Raw genomic sequence first — 15,142 nt, 5'->3', positions numbered from 1 at the left:
GATGGTCCTCACCCCAAATACCTATCGTATATCTGACCTGTAGCTAAAGTAAATGTGACTCACTGTTTCAGAGTTTTTGGGGGGCGGGGGTTAAATTGCAATTCAAATTAACTTTTTAAACGATAAATTATTTGGAGTAGGGTAGTCGTTTTCGATGTGTTCATGCAATGCCTTGTACAATGGAGCTGCATCTTGAGTGCACTCTAGGTGCTACCTCAACATAAATGTTTAATAATAAACTAAGTGTTTCTCCCTAGCTGTGAACTCAGTTTTGGGGTCAGTATAAACAGATTTTGTGATGTCATTCTTTGATTTCTCCTTTTTTATGGCATTGCATAAAACTGATATAAAATATAAGGGATAAAGTTTGGGTACATTGAAACATCTTTGTAGATAAGCTTACCCAACTTCACCTAGTGATGTGCTTAATTTCTTAAATCTTCCTGAGGCATTTGGTATTGCCTCATTTGCCACCTATGGGCTTATTTACACTACATTTTACACACAACCATCTTTACATTAAGGCCTGGTTGCCTCAAAGCTTGGATGAGTCCGGATAAGCATCTAAATCAAAACAATCAAATCTTCAGAGGCTCACTTACCATCACTTTAAATTAGTTTCTTGTGCCACCCACCCTTTCTGTCCTTCACTGAGTGATTACCCACTCAGCTAAGTAAGCTGAGCTAAGTAAGGGAATTTTAGGTTTGGGTTTAGAGGGAAATTTACAAATTTACAAATGAAATCTGTTGCCATCAAATAACTCATATTTTATTTGTATACATTTTCTGGGGTAAAAGTTGTCTCCCCGATACCTCACTGTTGCTATAATAACATGTTTTAAGTGTTCTCACCAGAGCTGGTCAAATAGTTTTCTAAAAATTAATAGGCATTTTTGCAAACAAAAATGCCAAGTTTGGTTTGCTACAATTTGTGGAGTTGTATTATTTATTATGAATAGGTGTTCAGACAACTGCTGGGCATTTGTGAAAATATTTGTGAATCCTAAAATTTGGCAAATTTTAGCACAAATGATTATTTGTCTGAAAATTCATACCGAAATATGTTATTTACTATTCATTATTCATCCTTTAAAAAGCGTTTTCATCAGCCAGTCAAAACAGAAACTATATCATGTATCTTAGCTGTTCCATCACACAATGGAAACAATGAATAGTCAAAGTGAACAGTTTGTGAACAACTCATAGTCTGAAAGTTTGGAGTGTTATAGCTGTGTTGGTCCCAGGATATTAGAGAGATAAGGTGAGTGAGGTAATATCTTTTATTGGATAAAGTTCTGTTGGTGAGAGAGACAAGAGACACAGAGTTCTTCAGGTCTGAAAGCTTGTCTCTTTCACCCATCTTGTCTCTCATAATCTTAAAGTTATTAATCTAATTATTCAGCAAAAATTGACAAATGACAAATATATTTAAAGAAAATCATAACTGTATGAATAATTCAATAGGCAAGTAAGTGGCTAAATTAACATTGAATCATATGCATAATGAATAGTTAAATCAGCTCTAGTTGTCATAGAGTAGACAGCTTCCCCTCCCTACATTACTATTTCCGATCAGATCCCTTAGGAAACTTCCAGTGCCCACCCCTCAAATCATTCAAGCAGTCCCAGGTATGAGAGGTTCAGTTCAAGACTCCAGCCTCTAATATGATCAGGAGATTTTATCACAAATCTCTGACTTCTTCCACCTTGCCATTGAGTCAAAAGAACTAGACTCTGTCTGATTTTTTGCTACTATTGAACATTTGGTAGCAGTTATTCCTATTAATCCATCAGTCGCTGATGGAAATTCTTTGCACCCATCTCTATGCAGTACTGAAACTCATTGATTTAGAAGCACTGAAATCACGATAACATTTTGGATTTAAATTACTTGTTTAGAAAAGTGCTTGCTCAGCAGTAGTAATGACAGGCTAACGTGAAAAGTAAATCAGTAATAACAAACCCCACATTGCAATCCCAATATCTGCTAAAAGTTAATTGACATTTACCTCAGATAGTGGCTACAAAAAGTAAATGCACTCTCAAATGCCCAGATGCATGTTCTTGGAAAAAGAAGGATCATTATCATTTGCTTTGAAGCCCAGCAAAAACATTAATCAAATTTGTAGTTGCAGACAACCCATGATACTGTGTTCCTTTTAGGCATTCTTCTCTAGGACATGTATTCCACCACTTTGTGTGCAGAAGGCTAGTACATTCTGTCAAGATGGCTGATACCAGCAATGTGAACTGAATGTCAAATGATAAGGTTAGCTTCTGTTTTTTCTTAATACCATCTTAACACAGGTTTATGAATCAAAAAAAGAACCTGTTTAAACAACATTTTGTGTTGACAGTCATTCTTTTTTGAAGTGAGTAGAGTTATTCAGATTTACACCAGTGTAAATGAGGGCAGAATAACTCAGATCAAACCAACATGATGGAACTAAGCACTTCTAAACTTGGTGTTTCAAAATCCAGATCAAAACTTCCTTCAATGCAAATGCATTCAAATTTGGTATTTGGATTCAGGCATTATAGGTTCAAGGCAATAGCTTGTATCCAAACCTCAGACAAGAGGTTTTAGTTTGAACCATCTCTAATACATGCTTTTTGAAATAGTCTTTGTAGGGGTATATTTAAGACCCAGGTTGTACCATAGAAACAAATTACCTTTCTGCCACTCAAATACTCCATCAGAACCCATGCTGTCACATCCAACATGACAATCCATGTCCTCATTCCTCAGGTTCCTTGCCACTGGTCAGTGGGAGGACCAATGTGAGTTACTACTGACCCACTCCCGTATTAACTTGTGCCAGAATGTCCTACAGGCCTAGGAGTGAGTGAGTGTGTGTTGCGGGGGGGGGGGGGGCAGGGGCAGTGAATTATGATTTGGAGAAAAGCCAGTGCCCTTCTCCAACCCCAGACTATTAAAGCAATTGAGCATTCAGAGAGAGGCTTCTGCAAGGTTAGGGGAAGGGACAAGCATTCCATGAACTCCGCATTAAGCTCTGCTTCATGAACTGCTGATAAATTCCTGCTTTCCAGAGGCTGTTGCCTTTTTTGTATCTGTCTTTCTTGGCTATAAGAATATAGCTGTCTTCTCCTTGCATCACTTCACAGCCATTACACTAACCAACCACACACCTTCTCAAAAAGTGCTACCCTCAAAGTAGGCTGATCTCCAATACTTTTTCTAATCCAAGGTCTTAACACATTTCAGCATCTACAGGCAACAAGATGCCTCTTTATTGTCTTTGACAGCTCTATACACTATGCCAAAGATACCCAGTATTTTTAGTGAATATTATATGCTCAAGTCCCCATAGCTCATTGGAAGTTGATCCAAAAGTAAATTATTTACTGATTTTATTTTTCCTGGAACCAATGACTATGAGTGAGTCAGGATCATTGTATATGGAAATTTATAATATAGACAGTTGCAATCACGCGGCACAATATACCACATAATGCTCTCATTAGTTCTCACAAATTATAATCTTGGCTAGGTTTGAACCTGGAAGACAGAAAAATATTCTTGGTTTTCTGGATAGATTTTCCTTCCACCCATGCCCAGCGTTTATTACTGCCCATTTGCAGGGGTGATGAGATGTGGGATTTACAGGTCAAAAGCTGCATTATGCCTTAACAACAACTATTAACACAAAACCAGACAACCCTTTGCAAGCAGCAGGTGTTCCCAGTCTGCTCTTTAACACACTGTAAACTCACACACATACACACAGTACAAACTTAGTCTCTTCTTAGTGTTTACTGTTATTTGTTAGTTTAGTAACAGAATTTTCTACTGAGCCTAAGCTTTCTCCTGAGCTTGGATGCTCCTGGGTTGTTTTATTTTCTTTGAGATTCCTCTATCCCTGCCCCTAATTCCACCTGCTTCAAGGAGATGTTCAAACCTTTTATGATCTGGGTTAGATCTCATAGGACCCACTTGGTCTGGCTCCCAGTGTGAGTCAGTGTGGGTCTTGTGGAATTTTTTAAAATGTATTATAGGAAAGATCCTTCAAGGCAAAGTGCCTGGACAAGTCAGCCTGGGAGTCTTTGGAATATGAGAAGTTAGAGATTTCTTCAAAGTAGGGAATTTGTATCTAGGACTCAGCAATGTTTCCCCTCTAGTCTCTTCAGGAAAAGCAACTCCCTTACACTACTATCTTCTTTCATCCTCTTTCTCTTCTACCAGACAAAGAGCTGAATTCAATTTGGCATTTGTGATGATGGAGGCTGAACAAGAGGAGTACAAAGAAAGGCCTCAGAGGAAACTGTTAATCAGAGCAGTGAGTTTGGGCAGGAAACATACTGGAACGCAGATTGCTATGCATTAAGATGCTTCCCTTTGATTTCAGCCTAGAAACAATATACACCTACCTCTTCTGTTAACAACAATCAGATCCTTTGGAGGAAGGGTTGAATTCTCCTTTCAGTTACTGTGATGCATCCTCATTGCAGTCACTGGGGTAGCACCCAGGTGACTGAGAACATTTTGTCTATGGGCTATCTTTAAACATGTTTAGGTTGAGAAACATCAATAAAATCTGAGAATTTGGAGGTAAAAGTGAGAATTTCAATAAACTATTTCCCAATCTGTGTCCCTGGCATACAATGTTTAGCACTTTTATAGTGCCTTTCATCACCAAAGATCTTTCCAAACATTACCTAATTAATCCTTGAAATTCCCCTGAGATGTAGGCAGAAACTATACCACGTGGTTTAGCTGTCCAACCACATGAGTAACAAATAGTGATTAGTTAAAACATTTCACAGTTGAAGGCACTAAGGTTAAGTGACTTTCCCAAGGCTACAGAGGAAATCCTTGTCAGACCCTGTATTAGACTTAAGGAGTTCCTGGCTCCAAGAGTAATAACTAAAGAGGGGATTTTTAATCTCTCATCATTTATATTTATACATTTATTAGTGAAAATCTCTTGGTCATACAATCCTGTACTTACTCAACCCAAATGCATTCAAACTATAGCAACAAGAATCATGCACATAGCTATATTCAGCTGGTTCACTGTGATTAATCACTCAGTTCCCATAAAAAGAACAAATCTTTCTCAGAAAGGAGATGATACATTTTCTAATTACAGAAGTGTAGCTCTTAACAGGTATCTCCTCTACAATTCAGAGAAAAAGCATGCCCTCTAAATGTCTTAAGTTTAAACAGCAACAACCCTCTGGATGATTTAAAGAAAACAATTGTTTTTCCTAATTAATTTTAATAACCAAGATCAAAGAATTTCTGCTACAAACTTCTAAAATGTATACATAAAACCAGCTTAGAAGTGTAATGCATCCACCTGCCATTACAGAAATGCAAAATGGCAAAAGTTGAATATGTTTACCTGACTTCAGGTGCTGGAATTCCTACCACAATGCAGTCCAACTGCACTTTGGTTCCTTCAGGAACTTCTCTGCTTTTCAGTTTTTGTGTAAAGTGTGGTGGCTGTCCGATAGGCTCCTCAAAATATAAAGATGTGGGTGCTGCCTCTGTTGTTAATTCTGTACTTTCTAATTGATTTATAGCTTCCAAGTTTGCCTCCTGTCGATCATTTGTTTTTTCAAGTATATCCTCTGCTTTATTATCCAAGTCTTGAGGTACTGGAATAGAAGGTCGTTCTCTCTTTTCTGACAGCTTTGGGAAACTAGGGCTACCTTCCTGAGCAGCCTTATTTTTAGATTCAAGTTTGCTCCTGTAGTTTTTGCATGTTTTAGGTCTTATTCTTTTAGAATTATGTGCTTTGAAAAGTGAAGAAAGCTCCTCAATAAAATCTGCTGCCTTGTTTAGGAATTCCTTTTTGGATTCTGCTTCAGAACCAAACTGTTGTTTCTTTAGATCCTGAGTGCTCTCTTTGGAACCTTTTGTTTCTGTGACATGATCCAGGCAAAAGTTTGAATGGAGACCATTGTCTGAAGTTGGCAAAGCTGTGGACTGGGCCACTTGTTTGTTTGAAACTGTTTTTCCACAGTTTTTCACTTGATCAGAGCTATAATGTACATGTGTCTGTTGCTCATCCTGTTTTTCAAGTGGATCTTGATCAATTGCTTGTCTTGCCAGATTTACACTTTCATCTAATTCTTCTTGGCTCAAAAAGGCAGAGAGATCTGGAAGGTCATCTTGGCCAGTTACTTCCTCTGAAGCCCCAGAAGTACTGCCATAATGGAAAGTATGTGGAGATGCTTCTGATCTACTTCTTTCACTGTTCCCTGGATGTCTGGTTTCAGCTAAATAACTCTCTCTCAGAAGTTGAGATATTGAAGTGGAAGATTCTAAACTGTTGTCTTGCATGCTGTCAACAAAAAGGACAAATAGGACCACACCATATCAATAGTAAATTAGTTGCCAGCACAGAATTATAGGCGTCTGAAAAGCAGAACACAAAGTTTTAAAATTGTACTTCTATTATGAATTTTTCTTGTAAAAATGGCCTCTTTTTATTAAATAGACCTGTTCTTGTGTATATTCAGAGTTAGAGCTGCTGACTTTGTTAACTAAAATAAGTTTTTATTACTTTTGATCCTATTAGACTTGCAGAGCTATTCTATTCCAGGTAATAGGTCAAGAGAATTGTTAACTAATTTCCAGTTGCAAAGCCTTTATGATTGATTATGTGTGAGCCAGCAAGAACCCACTTTGACTTTTAGATTTGATGCTGAATTTGTAGGACTGACAATTAGGAGAAAAACAAACAAACATACAAACAGCTTTATGGTACTTTTAAACTGAGCAAATTTGGTTTGAAATCACTGAAAGTCAATAAGTATATAACCCCACAAAAACAATTTTTGAGGTTAAAAACACTCTAATGGCAATTTTTCATTAAAAACTAATAGAAAATAATATATTAAGTACATAAGAACGGCCACACCAGGTCAGACCAATGGTCCATCTAGCCCAATATTCTGTCTCTAACAGTGACCAGTGCCAGATATTTTAGAGGGTATGAACAGAACAGGGTAATTTTGAGTGATCCATCCCCGTCATCCAGTCCCAGCTTCTGACAGTTGGAGGCTTAGGGACACCTGGTGAATAGGGTTGTGTCTCAACATCTTGGCTAATAGCCATTGATGGACCTATCCTCCATGAACTTATCTAATTCTTTTTGAAACCCAGTTATACTTTAGGCCTTCACAATTTTCCATAGCAATGAGTGCCACAAGCAGACTGTGCAAAGTGTGAAGAAGTACTTCCCTTTGCTTGCTTTAAACCTGCTGCCTACTAAGTTTATTGGGTGACCCCTAGTTCTTGTGTTATGTGAGGGGGTAAATAACACTTCCTTATACATTTTCTCCATACCATACATGATTTTATAGACCATTATCATATCTCCAATTACTCATCTCTTTTCTAAGATGAACAGTCCCAGACTCTTTAATCTTTCCACATATGGAACCTATTCCATGCCCCAAATTATTTTTGTTGCTCTTCTCTGTACTTTTCCAATTCTAATATATCTTTTTTGAGATGGGCTGACCAGAATTGCACTCAGTATTCAAGGTGTCAGCATACCATGTATTTATAAAGTGGAATTATGATATTTTCTGTTTTATTATCTATCCTTTGCCAATGGTTCCTAACATTCTGTTAACATTTTTTGACTGTTGTTGCACATTGAGTGAATCAGGGAACTATCCACAATGCCTCCAAGATCTCTTTCTTGAGTGGTAACAATTACCATATATACTTGTTCATAAGCCAAATTTTTTTAGTAAAAAAGGGAAGCACCAGAGAAGGAGGTCGGCTTATGAACAGGTATAGAGAGGGAGAGGTGGGACACAGCTCCTCCCCCCAACAGAGGGAGCAAGGAGAGGCAGCACAGCCAGCAGAGCCAGAAGGGAAGAGGCAGGGCCAGAGTCTCTCCACTTCTGGCCACGCTGCTCTCCCCCCAGCCTCCGAAGCAGCTGCAGCTCCAGGGCTGGCAGGCTGTGGCTGCGCTGCCTGGTCCGCCAGAGCACGCTGCGGCCGCGCCACTCAGCCTGCTGGAGCAGCTCCAGCCAGGCCAGAGACATCCTCCCCTGGCCCTCCCCAGATAAGGTGGGAAGGGATGGGATGGGGAGAGTGTGGGGGTTCCGGGCTAGAGTGGGGTCATGTGGGGGGTGGTTACAGGGGTTACTCCCCTGACTCCCAGCTTCTCCCCCCGCAAAAAAATTTCCCCACCAGTTGATGTCCCGGCCCATCAGAGTAAGCAACTGGCTCCGGGACACTTTGTTTACTTAGGTTTACCTCCGTGCCTGCGGACGCTCGAGGTAAACAAACCATCTTGGCCCACCTGCAGCTTATCCTGATGGTCCGGGAGCCAAAGTTTGCTGACCCCTGAATTATAGGGTCAGCTTATGAACGGGTTATAAAATTTTCCATTTTTACTTATCCATCTTGTGGCGGTCGGCTTATAAACGAACCAGCTTATGATCAAGTATAGACGGTAATTTATCCCCCATCATTTAGTATGTATAGTTAGGATTGTATTTTCCAATCTGCATTACTTTGCACTTATCAAAACTAAATTTCATCTGCCATTTTGTTGCCAAGTTTAATGTGATTCCTTTGTAACTCTGCAGTCAGCTTTGGCATTAACTATTTTGAGTAATTTTGTATTGTCTGCAAATATTTCCTGCTCACTGTTCATGCCCCGTTACAGATCATTTATGAATATGTTGAACAGGACAGGTCTCCATACAGACCCTTGGGGGACCTTGCTATTTAGCTCTCTAAATTTATTCCTACTAGGGCTGTCTATTAATTGCAGTTAACTCAAAAAAAATCATGATTAAAAAAATTAATCACGATTAATCACAGTTTTAATCGCACTGTTAAACAATAGCATACCAATTGAAATGTATTAAATATTTTGGATGTTTTTCTACATTTTCAAATATATTGATTTCAGTTACAATACAGAATACAAAGTGTACAATACTCACTTTGTATTATTTTTATTATAAATATTTGCACTGTAAAAATGATAAACAAAAGAAATAGTATTTTTCAATTCACCTCATATAAGTACCGTAGTGTAATCTCATTATTGTGAAAGCTCAACTTACAAATGTAGATTTTTTTTGTTACATAACTGCACTCAGAAACAAAACAATGTAAAACTTTAGAGCCTACAAGTCCACTCAGTCCTACTTGGTGTTCAGCCAATCACTAAGAGAAACAAGTTTGTTTACATTTATGGGAGATAATGATTCCCACTTCTTATTTACAATGTCACCTGAAAGTGAGAACAGATATTCACATGGGACATTTGTAGCTGGTCTGGGGTTCTGTCTGCTGGCTCCTGCCAGCCAGGGTCCCGGTCGCTGGCCCCCCTCAGCACACTGGAGTTCCATTCACTCAGGCCGGCAGTGGGCCGAGCGGGGCTGGCATCCGAGATCCTGGCTGGCAAGCGGCCGGCGGCCGGAACTCCAGACTGTTAGCGGGCTGAGCGGGGCCGGTGAACAGAACCCCAGCCAGGCAGCGGGCTGAGTGGCTCAGCTCGCTGCCAGTCTGGAGTTCCATCCTCCGGCTCCTGCCAGCCAGGGTCCTGGCTGCCAGCCCTGCTCAGCCTGCTGCCGGCCGGGGGTTTCGTTCACCAGGCCGGCAGCGGGCTGAGCAGGGCCGGCGGCCGAGACCCTGACTGGCAAGGGGCCAGCAGCTGGAATTCCAGACCATCAGCAGGTTGAGTGGGGTCGGCGGACAGAACCCTAGACCGGCAGTGGGCTGAACAGGGTTGGCGGCTGGGACCCCGGCTGGCAGCAGTGTGCCAGTAAAAATAGGCTCACGTGCTGCCTTTGGCACACGTGCCACAGGTTGCCGACCCCTGGACTAGTCCCTACTCCTTACCATGGAGCTGGCTGGGCATGGGGAGGAAAGCACATTGCCTGTTTCCATTTGAGGCTGTCAGAGACACAATCCCTTACAGAGTGTCTCTGGAGTGGGGCAGCGTCATATCACTCCATTTAAGGCTGATGCTAAATGTTACAATCTATCTCTTTGTGGTTTTATACATGGGAATGGTATGATATTTTACATGAATTGTACAGGTGTAACTAACAGCAGTATTTGTCCCACTGATTTGCCTGGGCAAGTTTGTTATACTGAAAAGTTCATTATCTTTAACCACAATGTCACTCCATTTCTATGCTCTCTGTAAAACTAAATGCATTGTCCATCAAGACCTGAAGAGGAAGGATGCATTCCTGTAGAAATATGAGCACAATGGATGGTCACATGAAGAGATACAAGTTGAAAAATGACTCGATGAGACCAAACCCTGTCATCTCCTGCGGCGAAATAAAGGTAAATGCTTCATAAATTGATTGGATGGAGAAGATATATGGAATCATCTAACGCTGGCTAGTCAAGATTTCATTTATATAGATCTATTGGGATTACAAATTTCTCATTTCAGTGTGATGTTTATTCCCATGATCCTCATTAATCATCATGCATTTTTTCTGCATCTAGACAAAACAAACAAACAGTTGTGTTTCTGTGTGTTTCTTCTGAATTTTTGTGCTGGGGCTTGTGTTTTTCCTTTGGATTCTTCATACAAAACATTGAAACACAAATAAAATGATCTCTGATTCCCTGAAGAAGTAAAATTCTGATGTCTGTTAGGTCACTTAAGCCAGTCATAAGGAGGAACATTTGGCTTAGCAAAAGTAGTTGGAGAATGTACACTAGCAAAAGAGTACTAAATAGGCATCTTTCAATAACAAAAAAAGGAGCATTAGTTTGAAAATATAAAATAGCAGATATAATATTTTGGTCATGCAACTTCTTCAGGAAAATCTGTAATAAAAATAAAAAAAACGCAAAACATTAAAATACCAAGGGCTAGATTTTGACTAGCCATAACACAGTCACATAGGGGAGTGCAAAGTGTCTTCCCTCTCATGTGGCCAGACTAGGGCTGCTTGCCTGATGGCTCAGACCTCAGATACTGGGGGAGAGCTGAGGCTCTGTACCTAACACTGACCACTGTAAGCATGTGGGCAGGAAATAGGCAAAATGAAGACTCCACCCAGTTATGTGCCAGCCAGCAAATCTGGTCAGGTGTGAGATAGGAAAACAAACAGTACCCCAGAAAGGGGATGAGTTAACTTTCTTCCTCCTACCCATCAGAGCAGGAGCCGAGCACAGAGTTCCTCCTAGGATGGTGCATCTAGGCATATCTTCATACTTAGGCTGAACATAAAAGCTCAATCTAATCCTAGCTATGCTTACATTTTTCTTTAGAGATCATTCAGGGTCAAATTGTTGTATCTAACTCTATTTTCTATTTTCAGTTTGCCTAGAAGATAATTCTTTTGTTCTATTTTTAGTAAGGTAGAAGTTGGCTGCTAGTCAAACATCACACTTTGAGACAGCATTTGGTTATCTAAAATCAGAAATATTGTGAATAATATGATAGCTAGAGTCAAATGAAAAAATGCTGAGTTTCACCAAGGACTTGCTTTGAGAAAATCAAACAATCAAATTACAAATAAGCATTAAGAGATGTGCAATTTATTTTTTTTATTAAAAGAAGTTCTACTCTTCAAGCACTCCACAGAGCAAAGTGATAAAGAAGTACATCTGGGTAAGCTAAAGCTGTCTAGATTTCAAAACTAGAAGAGAGCAACCCCAATCTCTATTGAGGTCAAACACACAATCTAGCAAGATCCCTGGGTTGGAGAATGATAGAACTGAATTTAATTTATTTACTAAAATACGTATACATCTCTTACATAGTTTCTTTCCAGCAATCTAAAATATATTACCAGAGCAATGACTACAATGTTAAAGGCTTGATTAAAAATGAGTCTTCGTTCTTATATTGCAATGGTAGGGACTACAGAAGAATCTGAACTGCAAAGTATCCAGATTTGGATCCAGTCTTTAACATCTCCTTTCTGTCTCAAATTTCAGGATTTTGGTTTGGCCTGGTTATGTCTTGGGGATTTCCCCTTCATTTTTCTCATCAGAACATTGGAACAGCCAAACAAGAGCTTGCCCCACATAATCTATTCCATGCTTCATGGTGAACTCAGTGCACAGCGGGATAGAAGTTTGGGAGTTTAGTCAGTGATGTGTGAGAAACCCATACAGTGCTGATGTGATCAATAAAGTTTATACAGAGTTATGCATATCTCTGTTAAGACTCTGTGACTTGACACCCCCCCATACCCAGTAAAATGCTACTCAACAGAGACCGTCTCTATCAGGGACACAATAGACTAGATTTTCTCAGATAAATCAAAGCACCAAAACCTTAGTCAAATTTTGTAGTGGAGATTGGAAAAGTTTTAGTAAACCAAAAGTCAAGAGGAGAAATTGTGAAGCTACTTCTAAATAGCTTGTTAGTGATATTTAGGATGGAAAATGGGGAGATAAAACCTGATTGTCTCCACTGACACAAGGACAGAGTCTAGCAACATTGACTATACATGTTTCTTCTGTCCACCATGCTAATTTGGGTTAAATTAAATGGATAAACACTGAGTTCCAAAAAGCCTACATTTCTGCCAATGTTCTGTTGTTAGCCAAGTGTTCTTTAGGGTAAGATATACCATAATGCTCGAATTGGCTTCCACAACTCGATTTTGGCAATGGCTTGATCTAAATGTTGTATGTTGAAAGCAAGGGGATTCCTAAATGACCGGAGTTTGTCCCATGAGACTGTTGTGTGCCAATTCATTTTATACAGTATGGAGTCACTTAACTTCACTCTCTTGTTGTCACTGAAAGAATCCTGAGTCTTGTTGAGATAAATGATAGTGAAATCTTAGCAAACAGGGAGAATTCTTGGACACATTGGATACAAGTCAGCTCCTGTGTTTGGCTAGGAAAAAGTTGAATGCCTGATGTTACAAGCTATCTAATAATAAAGTGGTAATCTGGAAGTGAAGCATTCAAACACCTTCTTCGGCATTCAGTTTGATTTTAAAATGAGTAGATTTAGTCAATACATATCATTCCTGCCTGCCACTTCTAACTCCCATTAATAGAATATGAAAGAAACTGAGGTTTAAAATCTCTAGCCACAGAATAACTAGCAAATTGCTAGTTTTTTCTTGCATATTGAAATTTGTGGGTCAGATGCTTAGAGGTTGAGATGGTGTTGCTCTGTTCATGTCACATAAGCTGAGGACCTCTCCCTGTATTTCTACTGCTTCTGGTTAAAAATTAAAAGTTTAAATCATTAGTGATATTAGACTATATCCATCTCCAATTAATTTAATTGAACATAAGTCATCCCTACCCAATTTATAAAATGTAACATTAACCAAACACAAAAACTTCAACACTAAACAATTAAATTAGTTTTTAATAATTAAAATGATACATAGGGAATTAAAAAACAAGCACAGAGATGTCACATGTTATCTCTCACATATCTAAAGATCACAATCACATTCCCACATGCTTGTGGGAATTGTCACATAACAGTTGTCCTTGTTTCTGTTTCCGGTTACTGCCTGTTGATATGTTAGACAGACTTTGAGACTCCAGACTCATGAAAGGTTAGGCTGGAGCTGGGGAGTTAGGTCAGCTGTGTTCTGTGTTCCTAAGACTTTTTTTTTTTAATTATTATGGAAAATTACTTACAAGAAAATGGTATATCACTCAGTTTTAGATACAAGTAGTAGTTTTTAATCCAGCTCCCACACCAATTGCAGTTAACCAAGTAACAGAAATCGCATTTCAAAATACTGCCATGAAAACAAAGAAAAATAAAGGAAGCTTCCGAGTTGTCAGAGAAAGCAACAGCCTCTGATGGGAAAAATACCTATAATAATAAGTGGGTTAAAATGCAAGTCAGTCTATTGCTTCAGATATATTTTTCTAGATAATTTACTTTTCAACATTCACATGTTTTAATATGCCCCCTGCTTTGTTTAATCTATAATACATTTTAGAATCCCTAATAGTTACAAACATCATTTGATTGGGAGGCTAAGAAATTCTTACAAGTGTTTGCTCATTGTTACATAATTTTGTAAATAATAATTTAAATATCTCCACATACTGTTATTCCAGCCTTTGGATTGTATGTAAGTACCTAGTTTCTCATGGATTTTTTTAAAATTACGGTTATAACTGATGTAAGCTGAGGATCTATGGAGAAAACACTGACTCCCTTTGGGCCTGCTACTGCTTCTAGTGAAGTCAATGGGAATTTTGTCATTGACTTAGATTGGATCAGAATCAGGTCTTTTGTGTGAACAAAATCTAATAAAAAGGGTAAGAGTGTTACTGCTGAACTGTGGAGGACAATTACATTTTTATTAGTGAGTGTTGACACATTTCTTCAGAGGCCATTCTTATGAATATATATTTTAAGCCCTGCCCTTGAATATTTATTCACCTGACCCTCGAGCTCAGTGTTACATCAATGGGATGGCTAAGAAAGAAGCAACGTAGAACTTTCAAACCTTCATGAAATTAAAAAAACACATACAACATTTCCCTCTTCCTTTATTTTGTTCTTTTTAAAAGCTTCTTTCATCTTGCCATATATTAGGAACAATATTCATGGTATTGGAGTATGGTCACAATAAACCACTTTAGTGATTATCATGCACAACAGATATTATCCCTAGTTCAAAGTTTAGATATGTAGTGCTCTAATAAAATGAGAATAGTTAAGACCCTCTCTTACCCTGATTTTGAGTTGTTTTTGCCTTCTCAGCAGCTCTCTGGACTGCAAAGCAAACAATATTTTTGAGCAATACTAGCTGAAGTCAGATTGAAATTTAAATAAATTCAGGATTAATTTTAAAATGTAAAACTGCTAAAGATGAACATGTTTTCTAAATTATCTATTACTTATCAGAAGTCAGCATTAGTGCTGCAGTCTTTGAGGGCTGATGTAGTTGTTTTTCCACAGCCAGATGTATTCCTCTCCTACTGGGATGTGAGGCCGGAACCAATGACAATGGGCCATAAATATAGTATTGTACGCCCTGATACTGTAAGCCTTTTTAGACTCAAGTAGTCCTTAATCACCTGGACAGTCCCATTTACATCAAGGATTACCCTCATAAGAAAGAGCTTGTATAACTGGGCACAGAGATGATGCATAACTGTGCATAGTGGGGGGAGGGGCACAATTAAAACATTCAGGGGGGGAGGCGGTATGTGACCACCCCA

The 15,142-nt window shown here is 39.0% G+C and overlaps 1 protein-coding gene across 1 annotated transcript in view; it reads right to left on the bottom strand.

Moving 5' to 3' along the window:
- MYPN (myopalladin) overlaps nt 1–14,694 on the bottom strand; it is an 88,432-nt gene extending 73,738 nt beyond the window's left edge. Inside the window, exons 1-2 of the mRNA XM_045023479.1 lie at nt 14,652–14,694; nt 5,367–6,311 (exon numbers count right to left, since the gene is read on the bottom strand). Of these exons, the coding sequence (XP_044879414.1) occupies nt 5,367–6,310 (944 nt within the window). The 5' untranslated portion in view covers nt 6,311; nt 14,652–14,694. The remainder of the gene's footprint in view (nt 1–5,366; nt 6,312–14,651) is intronic.
- Between the last annotated feature and the right edge of the window lie 448 nt (nt 14,695–15,142).

This window comes from Mauremys mutica, chromosome 7 (assembly GCF_020497125.1).
Source record: "Mauremys mutica isolate MM-2020 ecotype Southern chromosome 7, ASM2049712v1, whole genome shotgun sequence".
NCBI classification, from domain to species: Eukaryota; Metazoa; Chordata; order Testudines; family Geoemydidae; genus Mauremys; species Mauremys mutica.
The sequence above is the reverse complement of the archived record's forward strand: the minus strand, read 5'-3'. Positions and strand labels throughout refer to the sequence as shown.